At 32.8% G+C, this 21,877-nt stretch overlaps 2 protein-coding genes across 3 annotated transcripts; both read right to left on the bottom strand.

Annotated features, from left to right (window-relative positions):
- Positions 1 to 605: 605 nt before the first annotated feature.
- On the bottom strand, positions 606 to 8,681 carry LOC132281142 (exocyst complex component EXO70C1-like). The gene is made up of 2 exons (XM_059782875.1): positions 8,591 to 8,681; positions 606 to 1,489 (listed from the first exon to the last, which is right to left on the bottom strand). Exons 1-2 carry the CDS (start codon positions 8,679 to 8,681, stop codon positions 606 to 608), a joined length of 975 nt encoding a protein of 324 aa, XP_059638858.1.
- A 2,477-nt stretch (positions 8,682 to 11,158) lies between these two features.
- Positions 11,159 to 12,630, bottom strand: LOC132285251 (F-box protein At1g67340-like). 2 transcript variants are annotated; one of them, XM_059787421.1, is made up of 3 exons: positions 12,386 to 12,630; positions 12,132 to 12,294; positions 11,159 to 12,010 (listed from the first exon to the last, which is right to left on the bottom strand). In XM_059787421.1, the coding sequence occupies exons 1-3, from the start codon at positions 12,532 to 12,534 to the stop codon at positions 11,381 to 11,383; spliced, it is 942 nt and encodes a 313-aa protein (XP_059643404.1). In that variant the 5' UTR covers positions 12,535 to 12,630; the 3' UTR covers positions 11,159 to 11,380. The 2 variants fall into 2 exon arrangements, with proteins under 2 accessions (XP_059643404.1, XP_059643405.1); XM_059787422.1 differs by having other exon boundaries at positions 12,392 to 12,628.
- Between the last annotated feature and the right edge of the window lie 9,247 nt (positions 12,631 to 21,877).

Below are 21,877 nucleotides of genomic sequence, written 5' to 3'. Positions count from 1 at the left end.
ACAAGAACATTCTAGATGTGTACAAATGTGTGGCCTAGATTTAGTATCTAGAATCCTCCAGAAATATCTACACAACTCTAGAACTATCTACTATGTACAAGACAAGTCTAGAGAATTCTAGAGAATTCTATAGAACTCTAGACAAGTCTAGAAAAGGCTAGATAACTCCACACTAATCTAGAGAATTCCGGAAAGTTTCATACTTGTGTAGAGAAGTCTAGAAAGCTCCAATCCATGCAGGCTCCATGTCATCGTCTGCTGGGCGTCTGCGTGGCGCCTGCGTGGCATAGCCTCTTGGTAGCGGGGTGTGACAATAGGCCCACCTTGGTCAACTCAGTTCCTTCAAAAGTCGGTCTCAAACTCACCAAACCAACCCTTATCTGTGTGTGGTGGTCTCTGCAACCGTGAATTAGGGATTGTTGCAAAAAGGATCGCAAGTGAACCCTTTTCTAGTGACGACGGCGGTTTAACTAGTGCTCTGTGTGTTCGTTTAAACTGAAAATTCAGAGGACCCATGATTGGCAACCTTCATGAACAACTTCGGTGAACGTTCAAGATTTATTCTCTCTCTAAAACTGGGTAAATTTAGAGAGAGAATAATCGTTTCACATACCCGTCTTCGGAGCTCTGCGACGAGCCAACAATGGTGACACGATATTGGGTGGTCTCTCTTCTCGTTCAAAATTCTCATTCCGATTCTCTTCTATGGAGTCGCTTGTGAGAATCCATCTCCAAGAATTCCTTCGACACTCCTCTCTACAGGGTAACACACACGATGCATTAAGCGCCAGGTGAAGCTGCATAAATTTTGTTAGACTACTGCCAGCTTCGTTAAGCATGGCTCTGCGGGTCCTGGGCATCTCTCTCAAAGCAATCCTTGACATCCCAGAAGAGCAGCACCCACTGGTGCCTAGTTTCTCCGGTCTCATACTGGATTCGATTCTCAATGTTGAAACTCTCACATAGTGGATTAAAAGTCTATATAATTTGTTTAACAAATGATTCCCAATCACCATCCTCAATTCTGAACAGCCTATAATTTTCTGAAGAATGTAAAGAACATTGTCCACCATGAACGAAAGAGCCAAGTCGGCATCATCGTAGTATTTGGACTTGACATTCAACTGGCGTACTAAATTTTGAATAATCCAAATTAAATGGAGTGCCAACGAAGTTTGCCCCTCAACTTCTATATAGTCCATATGAATAATCGTCTCATCATCCAAATATTTCAAATATATTGATGGCTTAGATACAATTATTGAAGTTAAAGATTGCTTGTACTCGGAGACCCGAATGGTATAGTCCATCACATACCTAGTCAAGCTGTGAATAATCCCACCAGGAACCAAAATTGTTGACTGCTCATGACACACTTCTTTCTCTAGCTGCAATAGAGTCCCCCTGACTGCTTCCTTGAGCTGAGAAAGTATCTCAACAGCCTGGATTTGAATAGGTGACTCAACAACCTCGATTTCAATAGGTTCTGCTGATTTTATTGAAAAAGAGCGTCCACTTCCGGCAGATGGTCTGTTTTAGAGAGAGAGAGAGAGAGAAGGGGGTGAAGAAGAAGAAGACTTTAAGGGTATTTTTGTAATTTTAAAAAATAATTTTTAGTTTTCAATTTAATATTAAATTATAATGTCAAGTTTGTCATTTCACAGCCAAATTAACGGGTCGGATACAGATATTGGGGCAATGTGAACACTTTTTAAAAGTATAGGAGTTTTTAGAAACTGATTAGGATTTTATGATTCAAAAATGAAAGTAACGGAGGTTTTATGAAATTTGCCCTATATTTTAGTAATTTCTACTTCATATGAATCTATCACATGAATTAGATCAAGAATATTAAACTGCTCCTTAAAAATTTTGTGATTTTGTTATAATTTTTTGTTTTTATTGTTTGCCTTTTGATGTAAAAAAAATTATTTATGCCATGTTAGTAGGGTTTTTTTTTTTTTTTTTTTTTTTTTTTTTTTTTTTTTTTTTCAAATACATTATGGCCCCTCTAAGATACAATCCTGGCTCGGCCCCTGGTCAAACCACTACACTTTATTTTCTTTTATTTTTATCATAATTAGACACTACTCTTAATTTTTCTCCGAATATGTTGATTATTAATCATCTCTCTTTTAAGCACTCTTATCATCCATCATATTATTCTCATTTAAATTACATGAATATGTTGTCCTTAATATTTTTTTCAGTGTCTAATATTTTGCTCCATATAATATAACTAGTCTAAAAATCATCCTATATAATTTTCTGTATTTAATATTCGTTTATCGCAAAGATACAACAAATCAAAAATAGTACAGAATTATAACAATAATACATAAAATAATAATAATATTAATATATTTGCTCATTTTGTCCCCATTAGCATTAATGAAATCACTAATTTGTAGTTTTATTGCAAAATATTGATTGTTTTTATTTCTAAAAAATTTATATTTTTTCCAATAACTCATAATATAATTTAAAATTGATTTGAAATCAAATCTTAAAAAAAATGCTAAATTAAAGTGTCCACATAAGAGAAGTGTGTGGGTGTCAGTATATTGCAGACTGCAGTCCACATGGCAGCATCACATTATCAATAAAGGCTCACAAATTTTGGTCAAAAGATCAACAGGCGCTACTTCAGCAATAACGGCCCATATTTTACAGTCAACGGGTCAAAGTTACCATGTCATCAGCATAACGATGCTAGAAGGTCAAGCGGCGTATCCCATTTACGATGCTCTAAGGTCAAGCGGCCGAGGCAAGCACGGATCTGTGAAGGTTTAAGTGGCGGCGTGCTCCCAATGAAATTTTTTATTGCTATATTTTCATTTTTAAATTTATATTTTTTTATATTTATATTCATAAAATTTTAAAATTGTCCCTACTAAAATTTTTTAAAAACTTTCTATATAAATTTGTCCCTTCTCGTATAAATTCATCTTTCCCTGATTGAGGTGAATGATTTTTCTACACTGCCATCCTCGATCTCTTTCGATTTTGTATGGCTTCCACCTCTCTTAGTCCACCTCAAATCCTATTATATTTTATCTGACGCCTCACCATTTATAATTTTTTATGATTTCCAACATGATAACTACAAAGTGTTTGGGCTTGGAAGAAAAAAATTTCTCAAAACAAGGGACAATCCTCCACTTATTTTTATTTCATTATATTTCTTGCTAAATATATGGAATTTTGGATCCAACTGTTCCAAGCATATTTAAGGTTCTTAAAAGGTTTAACATTGATATTGAAATTCACCGAGATAGGTCTCGTGGTTTTTTAGGATTATCCCAGCGAGCCTATATTGATAAGATTCTTAAAAGGTTTAACATGTAACATTGTTCTAATATTGTTGCCCCTATTGTTAATGGTGACAAATTTGATGAATTTCAATGTAACAAAATTGATATTGAAAGGGAACAAATAAAGGGAATTCCTTATGCTTCTGCTCAAGTTTGTACACGTCCCGACCTAGCGCATGTGATAGGTATGCTTGGTTGATACCAAAGTAATCTAGGTATTGATCATTAGAAAACAGTTAAGAAAATGTTGCGTTATCTACAAGGAACTAAAAATTACATGCTTACATACAAAAGGACAGATAACCTTGAGGTTATTGGTTATTCAAATTTTGACTATGCTGGATGCACAGATCCTCGAAAATCTACTTTTGAATATGTTTTTATGCTAGTAGAATGGTCTATTTTATGGAAGAATTGGAAACAATCACTAGTTGCTTCTTCCACTATGGAGGCCGAATTCGTAGCATGTTATGAAGCCACATGTCATGCAATGTGGTTAAGAAATTTTATCACATGATTAAGTGTTGTTGATTCCATTACAAGACCCTTGAAAATTTACTATGATAATGATACTGTTATTTGATTCTCCAATAATAACAAAACTCTTAGAGGATCGAAGCATATTGATATCAAGTATCTTGTTGTGAGAGAAAGGGCTTTTAATCAAATTATTTCAATTGAATATATTAGTATTACACTCATGTTAGCAAACCCGTTAACAAAAGGTCTTTTACCTAAGCTCTTTAAGGATCATGTTGTGCACATGGGCTTGGTGGAAAGTCTTTTGTGTTTGGGTTAAAAGTGTATTGATATTTTTTTGTGATCACATTATGTTTATGACAATATGATGATTATGTTGTATTACTTTCAACTTTCGCGCATATTTAAATATAAAAGCAATACTGGACCGTTAACGATGGATTAGCACTAATCACCAATACTTTGCTAATGTCATCAGTATTAGTTAAAGATCGCCGATTCATGTTGATAAAAGTATTAATGCTATAACTATTGAATGGTATTGAATCGATGAGTGATTAAATAACTGCAATGGTTTGGCATTAGTCGTTTCATTGAACAAAATCTAAAGGAGATGGTGCAACCTCTTATTTGGAAAAGTACGATGGCCATTTTATGTGAATAATCTAGTAAATGGTATAATTATGTAGGTCAAGAAGGAGATTGTTAGAAATTCATCACTTCAATGTGGTCTTTACATGATTATACATATGCTATACTAGATACATCCATGAAGAGGGTTTTAAGAAATTAATTAGAAGGTGATTCAATATTAAGTGCACCTAGTGCATAAAAAACTAAAAGTGTGAAGATGGATACAATTATAACCAATTTGAGTTACATGCTTTTTAATAAACCAAGTGATTAATACTTCACTAATAGAATTAGAGTTATTGGTCACTTAATGAAGAGTTAAGTGATCTTTTGGTAACTCTTGAAGTTAGCATTCACCTAATGAACAATTTATGAAGAGTTAGAGTTAATGAAGAGTTTTTTGTAACTCTTGATTTTCTTATGTAAATCTTAGTGTATGGGAAGACCAACAATGGATTAAGATTATATAAAGGTCCCAAACCATATTCTCTCATTACGTGATTTGTGAAATGAAACACTATTGTAGGTGCAAAAATTTGTTCAACTTTGACAAGTCAACAATATCCCTAAAATTACTACACCCAAAATAACATAGAGAAAAAACAGCAAATTAGAGAAATTGTATAGAGATAAGGGGTATTTGATGATATGACTGAACCTAGGATTACCTAGATTGCCTACGTATCCCGCCTTATAGAGCGTGGGAATTAGGTCGGAACGTAATTCTAGCGATGAGAATTGGATCCTCTTTTGGGGGCTTTGCCCTTTTTTTTTCTTAAATTTTCATATAAAATTCTTTGAGGTACAGAATAGTGCTGAGAAATAAACTTACATGAAAATTACCTACATCGCCACCATCAAGGCATATTGTCCCAGCTTTTTCAAGTGATATGAACTTTTGGTTCACTACGGTTAATCAATACAATTCATTACACTAGATCTGATTAATCCCTTCTAGTTATGATTATCAAATCAAACTAAAGGGGATTGGGGGCAAAATCTCCCCTTCCAATTAAGACAAGGTACATCAGCACATAAGGGGGTCACCACAAACACTAAGACTATTCAACCTTCAAATTGGGCCTCTATAAGAAGCTTAGGTCGAGTTAACTAAAACATAATGGGCATAACTCATTAAGAAGGCCTGAAATGATGAGACTCCAAGCCCAATTACGAATATATTACTAAACCTATTTTAGTAACAGTTCTATTAGAAGAATGATTATAATCTATCGAAACCAAATAAAATAAATCCTTATTATAAGGATGGTAAGATGTGATTCAGATTCTTAAGGGACAAACAATTCGAGTCCTAAAAGAAATCAATTAAAGTTTTTTCCTATATAAAAAAGGCTTAGGACCCTCAATAAATGATAGACAGAAAAAGGGCAAAGCCCCCAAAAGATAGATCAAATTCTCATTGCCAAAACTACGTTCTAACCTTATTCCCACGCTCTATGAGGCGGGATAGGTAAACAATCTAGGTAATCCTAGGTTCGGTTATATCATCAAAATACCCCCCATCTCTATACAATTTCTCTAGTTCGCTGTTTTTTCTCTATTTATTTTGGGTGTAGTAATTGTAGAGATTTTGTTGACTTGTCAAAGTCGAACAAATTTTTGCACCTACAACTACATTTTGTACCAATTAACCATAGAGAAAGAAGTGGTTTGAAGATCTTATATTAACGGAACCTATCTTTTGGCTCAACTTAAAGTTCAGTTAGTATCAATAACCAAGGTTCAAATCTCTTACTCATAATGGATCAAAGGTAAGATATATTACCACTACTAAATTTTATAACTCATGGTATTTTTGTGCATCGCAGTTGAATCCTAATGGACAAATTATTACTAAAGTATATCTAATATATATATATTTTTACTAAACAAACATAAGAAATCAAATAATAATCAATGGATGCCAAAGTTCATCATAAGCAATTACTTACTTGTCCCAAGTTCCCAACGGTGCCTGTGTTGTGCAAAGATTTTGAAGATTTAACGACAAATGACTGTTAAAGCAATTTTAAGAAAATAATAAATTATTCCAATCTCAGTGGTGAGGAAAGTATTAATGAAAATAATAATGTGGATCTACAAGAAATTAACATATTACAGACGATGATGCCAAAGTTCATCATAAGCAATTACTTTCTTGTCCCATGTTCCCAACGGTACCTATGTTGTGCAAAGATTTTGAAGATTTAACAACAAATGACTTTTAAAGCGTCTCCCCACCATTATTATATGCATTTTGTTTTGAACTGCCCCCCCCCCCCCCCCCCCCCCCCAAAAAAAAAAAAAAAAAACTAAAAAGAAAAGTTAAAGTGAAAACATGCTAGAATTTGCAAGGGCTAAAGGGGAAGATAATGTTTAGTACTGTGTTATGTGTAGGGTTAGAGTCAAAAGTGAAAGACAATTGTTAGTGGTGTGTTTGAGTGGTGAAGAAAAGAATAGTGAAGTATAATTTGTAGTTAGCACGTGTGCCGATCAAATTCTGAACAAAAATAGTGAGGTCTTTGTATAAAATATTCATGCTCTCTCCGCCCTTATCCTTGCTTCATTTTTCAATTTCATTTTACTTACATAGTTCAACATCAGAACTAAAATTGGAATAGAAATCTGAATGAATCTTTTATTTTGCTGTCAATTTATCACCGACTCACCCTTCAATTTGCAAGTTTTTTTCCCTCTAAATTAGCAAGTAAAACACACTCATTTTTTTTTTTAATAGAATATGGAAACCCAAGTTTTGTTTTGTTCACGTGAATCTATCATCTATTTTAGTAATTTCAATATAGTTATGTTCTGTTCACAACTTCCTATGAATCTATCACATGAATTAGATCAAGAATATTAAACTGCACCTTAAAAATTTTGCGATTTTGTTATAATTTTTTGTTTTTATTGTTTGCCTTTTGATGTGAAAAAAATTATTTATGCCATGTTAGTATGATTTTTTTTTTATTTTTTTTTTCCTGTCAAATACATTATGCCCCCTCTAAGATTAAATCCTGGCTCCGCCCCTGATCAAACCAGTACACTTTATTTTCTTGGGTTAAGTGCATTAAACCCCCCTCAATTATAATCCGATTGCAAGAAACCCTCTTGAAGTAAGTAAAACCCCCTAAACTATCATTTTGTTGCACTTAGTCAAGAACCGTAAGGAGCCGTTAACAGAAAATGAAAATTACCATTTAGCCCTCCGTGTTGAATTATTTTTAAAAAAAATAATTTATTATTATTATTATTTTTGGATACGCTGATGTAACAATTGTAATCTCTATGTCCAATCAAAATTGGCCAACTCAGAATTATTTTATTGAAGTGGACAAAAACAATTCTCCACCAATAAGAGAATGACAACTCAATTAGTGGAGAATTATATATATAATAATTGTAATTCTTCTCTATCGGCAGCCACCACCACCCTCCTCTCTGTGTCTATCTCGTCAATAATATTTCTTGGGGCCAACAAGAAATTGAAGGAGACGAGAGGAAATTGTGAAGTAATAACATCAAAATATCAAAATGGGTTCCAATTTAAATAGGTTGTATATTGGGATTGATCGGATTTGGTGCATGTCTCTCTCCATTTAAATATTTTATTTGTTATGGTCGGAGATCGGTAAACATAGACGGTTGACCTTTTTTCAACGGAATTAATCTCAATTCACGGTTCAAAGAGCATTAGTAATCACTGCAAATTGTTTATTATATAGCACCTTGGAAATATGCTAAGAACAATCCTTTCCCAGATATAAAAACTCTTAGAGTAGGAGATAAATTATTAGTTATAGTCCAAGCACCATTCAAAACCAGACCATTCTCGTAGTCTTTGCTATCAAAATCTCATACATCCATAATTGGCCTGAAGAAAGTAATCATTTTCACCATTGAGAGCATCATATGCTGAGAACGAACCCAAGAAATTGCAAACGAGGACTTGGTCTTGAGTTTGGATATATATATATATTCATCATATCGCAAGAACCCCCAAATTTGAAGCCCTAATTTTCAGTCTCAGCAAATCCTCTTTCATTCGCCATTGATTTTCAGCAAATCCTTCTCATTTGCTCTCAAATCTCCATATTCAGGTGACTCGATCTCAAATCTCCATATCCAGTTCAGTTCCATTGCTCATCGGTAAGCTCACCGACATCTTCCAAATTCATCGCCACCATTGCCGTAATTCATTGAAGCTTTGCGACTCCTACAGTCGTTACCGCCACCGTTCTGATCCGCGACCATCGTTAAGAACAATCGTCGCCGTCCCGTGGGTTCATCCTCGCTTGCCGCCGCCGTTTCAATTCAACTCACTACCGTCTGCCTATGTGGTTCAGCGCCGCCATCGCGAATAGTCATCGTGTTCTCCGGTAAGCTCCCCGTCGCCGAGCACCTCTGTCACTAACGCTGCAGAACAAACCCACTTCTCACCGGTATTGAAGTTCTTGTTGTTGCCGGAGTTGGAGGCCAAAGAGAGGGAGGTGGATTGGGGAGAGAGCGGTTGTGGTGGCGGCCGTGGACGGTGAGGTGGTTGTGAGGGAAAAATATTGTGTGGGGGAGAGAACGGTCGCGGTGTCGGTGGTGGCCATGGGCGGATGGTGGAGGTGACGGCCATGGACAGATGCCGTAGGTTGTTTGAAGAGAAAGGAGGGAGGTAATATATATATATATATATAGTTGTGTATCTGTATATGTTCCTTTCGGTCTTCCTTGACGATACATTGGTGTATAAGCAAACTTTACACATTCAAGGTTATTTTTGTCTTTATTGATTTTAACCCAGTCACGCGAGTCATGTGCCTTCTTTGGACGTTAGATTTTAAACGGCCCACTAACGTTTTGCAATAATTGAAATAATTTAGGGAGTCAAACGTACTTCACTTAATTCAGGAGGGTTTATTGGGAAAGAGAAGAAAGTTGAGGTGGGTTTAATGCACTTAACCCTATTTTATTTTATTTTTATCATAATTAGACACTACTCTTAATTTGTCTCTCAACATATTGATTATTAATCATATTTCTTTTAAGCACCCGTATCATCTATCTTATTATTCTCATTTAAATTACATGAATATGTTGTTCTTAATATTTTTTGCAGTGTCTAACATTTTGCTTCATATAATATAACTAGTTTAAAAATCATCCTATATAATTTTCTTTATTTAATATTCGTTTATCACAATGATACAACAAATCAAAAATAGTATAGAATTTTAACAATAATACATAAAATAATAATAATATTAATATATTTGCTAATTTTGTCCCCATTAGCATTAATGAAATCACTAATTTGTAGTTTTATTGCAAAATATTGATTGTTTTTATTTTTAAAAAATTTATATTTTTTCCAATAACTCATAATATAATTTAAAATTGAATTGAAATCAGATCTTAAAAAAAATGCTAAATTAAAGTGTCCACATAAGAGAAGTGTGTGGGTGTCAGTATATTGCAGACTGCAGTCCACATGGCAGCATCACATTATCAATAAAGGCTCACATATTTTGGTCAAAAAATCAACAGGCGCTACTTCAGCAATAACGGCCCATATTTTACAGTCAACGGGTCAAAGTTACCATGTCTTCAGCATAACGATGCTCGAAGGCCAAGCGGCGTATCCCATTAACGATGCTCCAAGGTCAAGCGGCCGGGGCGAGCATGGATATGTGACGGTTTCAGTGGGGCATACACCAATGAAATTTTTTATTATTATACTTCACATTTTAAAATTTATATTTTTTTATATTTATATTCATAAAATTTTAAAATTACTCCCACTAAAATTTTAAAAAAATCATTCTATATAAATTTGTTCCTTCTCATACGAATACCGGAAACCGGATTCTACACTGCCATCCTTGATCTCTCTCAATTTTGTATGGCTTCGACTTCTCTTAGTCCACCTCAAATCTTATTATATTTTATCTGACACCTCACCATTTATAATTTATTATGATTTAGAACATGATAACTACAAAGTGTTTGGGCCTTGGAAGAAAAAAAATTCTCAAAACAAGGGATAATCCTCCACTTATTTTTATTTCATTATATTTCTTGCTAAATATATGGAATTTTGGATCCAACTGTTCCAAGCATATGTAAGGTTGGATGAAAACCATGATTTTTTTGTCTCTTGCTTTCTTATTTTCTCACATTTCCTAGAAATTCCTTATGCAACCAAATTCAGTCTCTTTAGTTTGTCCTTACACCCCCTTTGTCTTATATCAAGTCCTCACCGGAAAATACAAATCATCACTGATTAGAAAATGTCGGCACAAACGGTCGGTCATGATCCTTCCAACAAAGCTACTTTAAATTGCATAATGAAGATAAATTAATAAAATATGAGTAAAATAATATATAATATTTAAGTTTATTTGTCCGCCCAAATAGTAGTTAATTATTACTCCCCAGGACTACTTTAATACATCTCAATGTTATAATCAAAGAATTGACTATTATTTCATTATAAAAATTAGTAAAAAATACTAAATACTCAGAAAAATGGTACCTCAAATTAATCCCAACCCTTAACGTGGTGGGATCCTACCACTCCATCCATGATCCAACGATTTATATTGTATATGTATTATACCTGTTTAATATATATATATTTTTTCCTTAATTTGATACTTACACACAACCCATTAAAAAATCACTGACCCTTTAGTGATATTTAATACTTTTTCAAAAATTACTCCCTCAATCCCATTAAAAAATTAATAATAAAAACTATAATTGTCCTCCAAAATCTCCTTTATATGTACAAACATTCAAAAGATATGGACCACAGAAAACTTACCATGAACAATATGTACAAACTTTAAAGAGACATTTGACTTCGATATCTATGGTTAGTCATCATTCATCAAATAGCCTGGCCCCCACAATAGATTATCCAACCTCAGCCATCCGATCATTTGCCATCACCACCGTCCGGATCAATTCCGTGGGCCATGCGTGCCGCACTCCGCCTTGTGGCGCAACTTCCAGTCCAGCGCCTGACACCCACGTGAGCAGTAGTTCACCGCCCCACACACGGAGCACCTCCGAAACTCGTTTCGCCGCGTCTCGGTCCGACCACAACCCGAATGCGAGCACCTCACATCCGGACCCGACCCACCGTCCCTCGACCCGAACCACTCCGTCAAGAACCGGTGCGCAGGGTGCACCTCACGTGCCGGCACATGACAACCCCCCACCGGTGGGGGGTTCTGACAGAGCCACGTAACCAAATCCGAAGACGACCGCACGGCGGCGGGTAGGACGCACGCGAGCTCCCGCGCGTTGGCTTGGATAAGGAGCCCGCGCCCCTCGGCTACGTTTTGGCTCACGCCGTAGCCGTCTTGGAGGCAGTAGCCGAGCTCACGGAGCGCGTCGATGTGGCCGAGGGAGGCGGCTCGGGCGCACAGAGCCACGCCGGCTCGGAGGTCCTTATCGTCTTTGGAGCCACCACTGCCGTTGAACTGAATCACAGCGAGCGAGTACAGCGACGGCGCGTGAGACTTCATCGCCGCCTTGGCCATCAGCGACGCTCCGCTCCGTCGCCCTTGAAGACAATAATATCGGATCTGCAAAACCACATTAAATGTAGATACATGTCATATATATATATATATATATATGTTTATGTATTTATATATATGTGTGGATGTGATATATATATATATATATATATACACACACACTGACCATTCCGAGAGTATAACATGCTTCGATGTTGCCGGAGTTAACACAGTTTTGTAAGAAGCGGTGAGTGGACTCGGACCAGTTGTTGGCTTTGATAGAAAATGTTTTTGGACCGGCTCGGGAAAGAACCAGTGGATGGAGACCCAACCGGTTTAGTCTTTTGCATCTGTTTAGCAAAAAGAAAGGTGAATTTCAATTACAAAAATAGATACATATATATATATATATATATATATATATTGTAGACACGCACATACACGTACGTTAAGAGAATATTGATGAAATCTGAAGGGCATCTAGCGGTGGAACTGAGCTTGCAGAGAATGGAGATGATGATATCATCAGGTAACCCATCAAAGAGATCAGATCTTTCTTGTGAAATTCTCTGTTTTTTCATGTGAAACATCGATCTCTCTTCTTCTCTTCCACTTTTTGTTTTTCCTCTGCTTTTCTCTCACCTCTGTTTCAATAAAAGCGAATTGAGAGGAGGACTTATATATATATATATATATATGGTGGTGATAAATATGAGAAGACAGAAACTTGTGTAAAGAAAGATACCACCAACTGCAATTAGAGTCCTCAGAAAGGTCGATTAATGTAAAATTAATTAGTAATTACTTTAAGTTTAAAATATTAATCAATCTTACTAACTGATGGAGGGTATAATAATAATTACAATAAGCTTATGACACACGCACAACACGTGAGCATTTCATGGAAACCAGTGCAGTGCAGGACACTGTATTAGAAATTTAAAAAATTGCTTTTGAAAGGACAAAAATACCCTTAACACCTTAAAATGGGTTTAACAATGGATATTATGTTTATCTATATTGCCATTAACATGACTCGAACCCGGGTTAAATGTTTAGTGTAAACTCAATTTGAGGTAGTATAAGATTTCAATATATGTTAAAGTCAATGGATCTACAAACCAAGTTTTCTAATCCGAATTCAACTAACACCAAACCTTTGAGTTCATTATTAGATTGAAAATCTGGTTGTATTCAAATTGACAACAATCCAAATGATTTGAAATCGCCATCTATTTTTTAAATTGTGCTTAAAATTTTTAGTAGAATTTAAAAAATTTATGAACTAACAAAATCTATCAAATTATCCAAAAATTGAAAATCTGATTGTATTCAAATTGACAACAATCCAAATGATTTGAAATCACCCTCTATTTTTAAAATTGTGCTTAAAATTTTTAGTAGAAATTAAAAAATTCATGAACTAACAAAACCTATCAAGTTACCCTAAATTCGTGACCGACCTATTAAATGGGTTGTGAAATGTTAAATTTCACCTTACTATTAAATATTAAATTAAAAGGTATAAATATAATTTTAAAATTAAAAAATGCTCTTTTATAATAATATAATTTATTCTTAGATGGGTTTGTTATCTTACTAACAATCAATGACTCATTTTTGACCCCAATATTATTTTTATAATTTTAAAATAATTATTGTAGCTTTTAATTAAAAATTAAACAGTAAGATCAAATTTGACATTTTACAACCCATTTAATTGATCGGTTATGGGTTTGGGGGTAACTTGATAAATTATGTTAGTTTAGGTTTTTTTTGTTTTTTATTTTATTTTTAATTCTAGGTTTTATGCACAATTTTAAAAATAGATGTAGCTTTTATGATTTTAACCCATATAATTATTGTGTATTCACGTAAATTCAATTTAGTCCCAGAGTGATAACCGGAGTATAAATTTCTTGTGATTTTGTGAGGTAATCTCCATTCTTCCGGTGCTATAGGATCTAGGTTAATTGGTTTGGTTACTCGATCTATACTTTAAGTCTAACTCGAATTAAATTTAATATGAATTGCACTATATTTTAACTTAATTATAGCATAAATCAATTTAAGTTAGAAATTTTCAATTCAAACCCATCCAAAGTTCTGATAAGTGGTGTGGATCATTATCATTATTCTTACCGTATTTGTACGTGAATGGGGCAGTCACATTAAAAATTTCTTCAATATGTTCTATAACATGTCAATTTGCATGCTACATTTAACTTTTTAAAGTTATTTTAAATAATTCCGTCCCATTTGTATTTTTAGTCGCTTACTTTTTTCTTATCAGTTATGACAACTAATTTTTCTCGTTTGCGTGTCACCAAATCTCTGATACATGTGTCCCCAAACATAAAAAAACATCCAAAGTTTTTGAAAAGTGCGGTGGGATCTTAGTTGAATTTAAGTTGGCCAATAGAAATTACAATTCTATTATATAATGGTGTCCCAATTTTTGGGATCTTAGTTGAATTTAAGTTGGCCATAGAGATTACAATTCTATTATATAATGGTGTCCCATTTTTTGTTTCACTTCCCTTTCCAATCATTCTCCATAGTATGTCACGTCGTCTCGTCCCCGGTGCATCGAAGAGTACCTATGACAATAGGTGAGGACGCCTATTTTGCATGAAGACCACGGGTCATGCCATTGACTTCATCATTGTTTCCATCTCTATGCCTATAGATTCAAATTTCTTCCGTGTAAACTAATGAATTTGGGTCTCAAACTCCAAAGGTGTTCTTATATTTCGGTAAATCTATATAGTACGTTGGAATCCAAAAATGTTCTTGTAGTAAACTTTTTGACTCTTTTATAACAGTGCTATTAATGTAACTTGGTACCACATTGATGTCTCACACCAAAATTATTTGGATGGAAGAAAGAGAAGAATTGATTCGTGAAACATTTATATTTATATAGAAAAGTTTTATCTTTCTCCTTTTTTTCGTTTTTTTTTTTTTTTTTTTGGCTCGGTTTGATAGAAAATAAGAGAATAATCTCATAATTTATTGCATTGATTAGGAGGTAGGGAAAGAGAGAGTTTGAAATTATTTTGACCATTATACTCATCAGTATCTATAATATTATAATTTATAAATGATAGTATTATAATTTATAAGTTGTATAATTTAGGATAGTATTGTAATTTAAAATTTCCATAATAGCACCACTTATCTTCCTTCCTCTTTTCTGCTCATATTTGAAGGGATGAAAATGTGTAAAGGAGGAAAAATGACTCATCCTACTTATCATTTCTCTCATTGTCTCCTTTCTACAAACAAGGAAGTTCACTCCTTCCTACTTAATTTTTTTTTCACCCCTCTTTCTCCCTTCCGACCTAACAAAGCATAAATATATTATAATAAAGTATAAATTTTATTGAAAAAGAGATTCTCTTCTTGGTTGCTTAGTAGATGTAAGGGAGATGATAGCTTTTCCAGGTGATAAAACAATAATTTACACTAAAATATTATGGTGATCAATCTAGAAAATATTTTGAGACTTTTTTGTTGATTCAATTTTCAAAATGATGGGAAAAAATAATCTACCTTGACCAGTCGCCAGATAAAGATTTTTCTCGGATAAGAATGATAACATTTCTTATCCAGGATAATGAATGATGGTTCAACAGGGTGAGGATAACTTGGCACAATTTGAGGAAGTCAAATGAGTAAATCTTATTCCCGACAAATCTGGCAACAAACGATATTTCGCACAAGTGGATCTCCCGCGGGATCAATTTGATTCCAATCGACAGCATTAAATAGGGCACCAACTCGTTAAAGAAGGTACCAAAAAAAACCCTCGTTTCGAGTAGTGAGGATTTCCGCATCAACACAAAAGAAAAATAAAAATCAAAAAATTATACCAAATCAGGTTTCTGGAGATTGTTTTCTAAAACCTTAGTTAAAAAAATATTCGTGTTTGCAGAGAATTGTCTTTATAATTTTCGAATACGATTTTTTATTTTCTGAATTCGAAAGAACTGTTTTCAAAAAATTGAATCATACATTTTTTTCATTGAAATATGAAATATTTTAATTATAATGGATTTTCAATATATATTTAAAAAAAAAAAGAAAAAAAAAAAAGAAAAAAAGAAAAAAAAAAAGAAAAAGAAAAGAAGATTATTGTGTTGAGCGGTATAACCAAAACAGAGGGCCAAAAAATTTAGATCCCTTTGATGCAACATAGCGGAACCCACGTGAGTTTCACTGTAGTGCATTAGATGGCCCGAAATTGGTTCCACATGGGTGGCACAACTCTTTTAAAATTAAGGGTTAATATAATATGACGCATCTAAGGGAGTCATAATTACCATAATGTAAACACTCAAAAATACTCCATCAAAAAATAGTTTAGGCAACAGTACCAATATGTCAATTTTCACTTTTCATGAAATAAATAAGAGTCCAAATTATCCCTAAACACTCTTGAAGACTTACAATCCTACCCTTAAGCATATTTTTACATTCACTAAGCTAATATAGGGTTTGTACTTTTTCTATCTACCAGCCCCCTCGATCGGCAACAAGAAAGAGAAATCCAACACCCAAAAGCCTCCGGTCTTCAAAGGAATTTTGAGAATTGGGTTGGGGAGGTCGCGGGAAGATGTGGTCGGAGGAATATCTTTTACATTTTGAAATATTTTCAAGTTTGACATCATGTAGTAAATGTTTTACATTAATACAGTGAACATCTTACATTAGTGTATTAAACGTTTTACATTCTACAAAATTAAAAAAGTTTACCAAATAAGTATAGGGGTGCACTGGTCACATGAGAGGATACTGGTGGTGGTGGAGGAATTTTGAGAATTGGGTTGGGTACGAGAAAAGGTGGAATATCATTTATACTTTGAAATACTTTCAAGTTTGATATCATACAGGAAACGTTTTACATGAAACGTTTTACATTAGTGCATGCAGTAAACATTTTACGTTAGTGTAATGCTTTACATTATGCAATATTGAATTTTTAAAACAAAACAGTGTAGACGTCACCGGAGGTAGTTGAAGGCAGGGGTGGAGCTAGGGGGCCATCCCCCCTAAAAAAAAAACTTTTTGGAATTTTTTTTTACTACCTCATAAATGTTGATTAAATTATTAATTTTGGCTCTAAATCTATTAAAATTTTTAATTGGCCCCCCCAATATTTTTAACACATATATTGACCAGCCAAATTTTTTGAAAATTCTATTAATAGCCCCTAATATTAATTAATTTGTAGATTTTGTCCCTCAAATTTATTAAAAATTTCATTAGCCCACCAATCCTTTTCAAAACACATATATTGACCCAAAATAAAGAGTTTGAAAATAAATTTAGTTTGTTGTCTCCTTGAAATTTAATTTTTTTCAACTTACACTATTTTAACTATACTTTTAAAGGCTCAAATATATAAAACAAAAATTTAAGCTTATTATTATTAATTTATTATAGTAATTTTTTTTTTTTGGTAAATAATTATTGTAGTTGTTATCGCAGCACATTATTATTTTATTTATATATACATGTACTATAATATTAATTCAAAAGAGAAAAAAAAAAAAGAATAAAATAATTAATGTTCCCTTATGTTTGATAAAAATGCATGAAGCATTTTTTGTCAAACATTTTTGTAAAATGGTATTTACGAGAAAAATATCTAAAATCATATAACAATCTTTATTGGCAAGTCCTATGAATATTTAGAAAGAAGATAAACTAAACTATTGTGAAACTCTCAATAACAATAATAATATCATCTATGCTAATACTTTTAGTTATCACTGTCTAAATAACAAATTTTATAATTATTTGTATCTTGTTTAATAATTCAATAATAATCTTGTTGAATTTTTTTATTTTTAAATTTGAGTTAAATGTGGAATCTAAGTGCTTAATTTTCTTCTTCCAAAAATTAGATTTTGAAAAATTAAAACAATTGATAAAGAAAAATTAATTTTCTAACAATGCTTATTTCTTTAAGTTTCTTCTCCATAATTTTTTTCTAAAATCAATATTTATTTATTTATTTTGTCCAAGTTGTATTTTTTTTATTTATAATTTTTTATAGTTTCTGTTATATAGTTCAAATTCGGCCCCCAATCTAAAATTTCTTGGCTCCTCCCTGATTGGAGATAGGTACAACCATTGAGCGATGGAGATAGGTACAACTATTGAGCGATGAGAGATTGAGGGTAACTCACTTGCTTATCTAATTGGATCTTCTGAGCAATGGAAGAGCAGCTGAGTTATTGTGCTCTAGTTATGCCATCACCAGTCCAAGAGAGAAGGAAAACAATGATAGGTTATGGGAGATTTGAGATGGAAAGAGAAGCAATTATGTAAAAAGTTATTTAGTAAATCTCGGAAGGTACTGGTAATTTGGACGAACTCCTGTGTATATTTGTAATTATTTTTTGGATAGAGTTAGTTTTGAGTGTTTACATTGTGGTAATTATGACTCCTAAGGTGTTTTATATTAAATTAACCCTAAAATTAATTTCCGAACAACACAGAGTGTGATGCTTTCCACCGTCTCTCCAGTTCATTTCACTTTCTTGAAGTGTATAATATTATTTCGGCTAGAACTAATTTTTCGAGTGCCCACAATTTTTAAGCTTATATTATTAATAGGGATAAAAACATAAATAAAATAATAAATGTATTGGATTATTTGTTGAAAAGCTCAAATTTTGGTGATTGAGCTGAATCATGCCCTTTGGTCGGGAATTGGATTTATATGGGAAAGAAGGTTAGGTATCTTCAAGTGGTTTTGTTGTTTTAGGATTTCAAATCAGACCTTGTATTTATATTAGATTTACATGCACTAGTTCTAGTCTCTATTTTATATTGATGAAAAAATAAAATGCATTTAAGTGCAATCAAATTCAACAAGCTTTTCAACTAAATTTAATTAAGGGCTAAATTATAAAACCCTCTTCTTATTTTAAAATTTTATTAAATAACTCCCTCAATTAAAAAAACTATCATATTATTCGTTAATGTTTTAAAAAGTCTATCATAACACCCTCTTCCATTAGTTTTAAAACTAACGGGATCATATCATATGAAAATCACGTCTAACAGTTGTATCATTTTTTAACCAAAATAGCATTGTAATTTGTAATGACCAAAATAACATTGTAATTCATAATGACGAAATTACCCTTCTCATACTATAATTTTAGGTTAATAAAATATTAATATATTATCAATTTCGTTATAAAAAAAAGAACGTGATAATTTTTGTTAGTTCAGACAGTTATTTGATTAAGAAGGTTATACAAAGCTTTTGAAGTGATCGAATCTTGCCGCCTCCCTTGTTACCTTCAACTAACCTGTTGCTGTAACTGTAGGGTCGACTACTGTATCCCTAGTTTGATGCTTTTGGGGTGGGTTCGAAGGGCCTTGCTTAGGGAAGTTCTGGATCATTAAAAAAAAAAAATGCTTTTGAAAATAAGAGAGATGTTTTTTAAAACTCTTTATTTGGAAGAAGTTGAAGGACAATTGTAGTAGATGGTAGTTGGCTTGGCCATGACTAAGCTAGGAAAAGAAAGTGGGGGGATAGGTAGGGAAATGGGAAAGTGGTAAAGTTGGATCTGTCAACCACGGGGGCAAGCATGGGAGTGCATGAGAGATGAGAGAGATTAGAGAGAGAGAGTGGTGTGGCATGATATGGAGAGGGACATAAATCTTGTCTGGTCAATTTCAAGATTGCTCCGATTCATTTGTTTATTGGGTTAGTTTAGCTCGGACCACTATTAAGCTCTTGACTTATGTCTATGAATTTATTAATTCCAACTAACTAGTATTGGTTGCAAAGTGTCACGGACTCACAATAATAATAGAGAAAAGTATAAGAGAGGACTTTTAATTTCATTGGTTGCTATTTTTTATTTCTAAATTTTAAAATAAAATATAACACTGATCTCGATTTATCAATGGGCAATTTCTTCAAAAGGGAGGTAAGAAATCTAGGATTTAAACTTTATTTTCTTAATATTTTTTAAAGAAAGTATGTAAAAAAAAATGATAAGAGTTGCCTACTCACCGGTGAGTAAGTCATTTTACTAATTGTTTATATTGTCCAATCATAAATGTATAAATAATCTAGTAATTATAAATTTTAAAAAGTGATAAATGAGGAAATCAGGAAGGTGGATTAAATTTATTCCAAAACAAGTTATTATATTTATTTATTACTTTCTTGATTTTTGTAATTATGAATTATTTATAATTGAATCACATCAGCAGTTAGTGGAGATGACCTACCCACCGGTGGAGTAGGCAAGTCTTGTCTTTTGTCTCGAGAAGAAAGGATAAGACTTACCAACTCATTGGTCATCAATAAATACTGATGATGTGGTCTAATCACAAATGCAAAAATAAATTGTAATTATAAAATTAAGAGAGTGATAAATAACTATAAAAAAATTTTTTGCAATAAATTCAGTCACGCTCACCGATTTCCTTATTTGTCACTTTCTAGATTTTGAAATTAATGTGCATTTGTGATTGGACCACATCAGCGGTTAGTAGGAATAACTGACTCACCAGGCAAGTCTTTTTGTACTTTGGAAGGAAAATGATAAATGGAATTCATTTTATTTTATTTACAAGATTTGTCTGATGTAATGCAATCACAAATGTACAAATAATCAGTAATTACAAAATTAGAAAAATAATAAGTAAGAAAATCAAAGAGCATAATTGAATTTTTTCCAAAAAATATATTGTCCTTATTTATCATTTTTCTAATTTTATAATTACATTCTAGTATTATTTGTAATAAAATCACATATCAGATAGTTAAATATATAGAGCACATGCACTCTTCTTTGTTTTTTTTTTTTTAAATGAATGTCTCTTAAAGTTGATTTTCAAAATTTGTACCAAGAATTTTTTACCTTTAAAAAAGAAAAAGAAAGAAGGAGATTCAAATTTTGAATTTTCTTTTCAACGACATTGACAGAACTATAACTGAGTAACCGACACTACAATTCATTTTGATTGAAATTCTACCAAACATACTTTCAAAAGCAGTCCGAGCATGATACTCCATACTATAAAAGTCCATGTGAGAAATATAGCATATAGTTTTACAAATCGAGCACATCTTCTTTTCATGGGTAGTTGTCTTGTTGGGCGCTAAAAGATGGTTTGGTTTCATGCAAGTATTGGCTCAGGAGACACGGATACTTCTTACATATTGATACATGAATACGGTTTGAACATGCATCGAATATGATTAAAAATATACTGAATAGTAAATATTTTATTCACTTATAGGATATTGCTGTGACATAGCATGAACATCGTTTTGAATACTTTAAAAATACGGTGAAATGATTTTGTAATTATTTATTTTTTTAAACGTGAATACGGTTAATACGGCGAATTGATTTTGTAATTATTTATTTTTTTACAGAAATAAAATTCAATACAATTTAAACATATTATGGGTAAAATAAAAATAATAATATAAAATTTAAGAAAACAAAAATAACAAATATTTTGATCTAAACTATAATTATTTATTTATGATTATATGAATAAAATGATAAAAAAAAATATTTTATATATGTATATATATAATGATATATACAACTTTAGTCTCATTTTAGATATCCATGTCTCAAAATGAAACTTGTTAAGAGATTGATTTTTAATCGAATTTTCAAATTTACTCTTTGTTTTGAAACTCCAAAAGCTTAAGCTTCTTGTTGTGATACTAATTGTAACAAACTGGGTGGCTCGCGGTATGATTATAAAGTTTAAGTTATTTCGTATCCTACTTGATAGGTCCAAGTAGGGCTGGGTTGATATCAATTATAATGGATTGGATTCTTCGCGGTCTGATAAAAAAACTTAAATTATAAAGTGAAGCTAATACTCAACTTATTTATATCCATTTTATTTTCAATTCGGATTCGACGTGAG

The sequence above is a fragment of the Cornus florida genome, unplaced genomic scaffold (assembly GCF_030987335.1).
Source record: "Cornus florida cultivar Cherokee Brave unplaced genomic scaffold, ASM3098733v1 CherokeeBrave_3.0.0_Hap2_Chr11, whole genome shotgun sequence".
In the NCBI taxonomy this organism is placed as follows: domain Eukaryota; kingdom Viridiplantae; phylum Streptophyta; class Magnoliopsida; order Cornales; family Cornaceae; genus Cornus; species Cornus florida.
The sequence above is the reverse complement of the archived record's forward strand: the minus strand, read 5'-3'. Positions and strand labels throughout refer to the sequence as shown.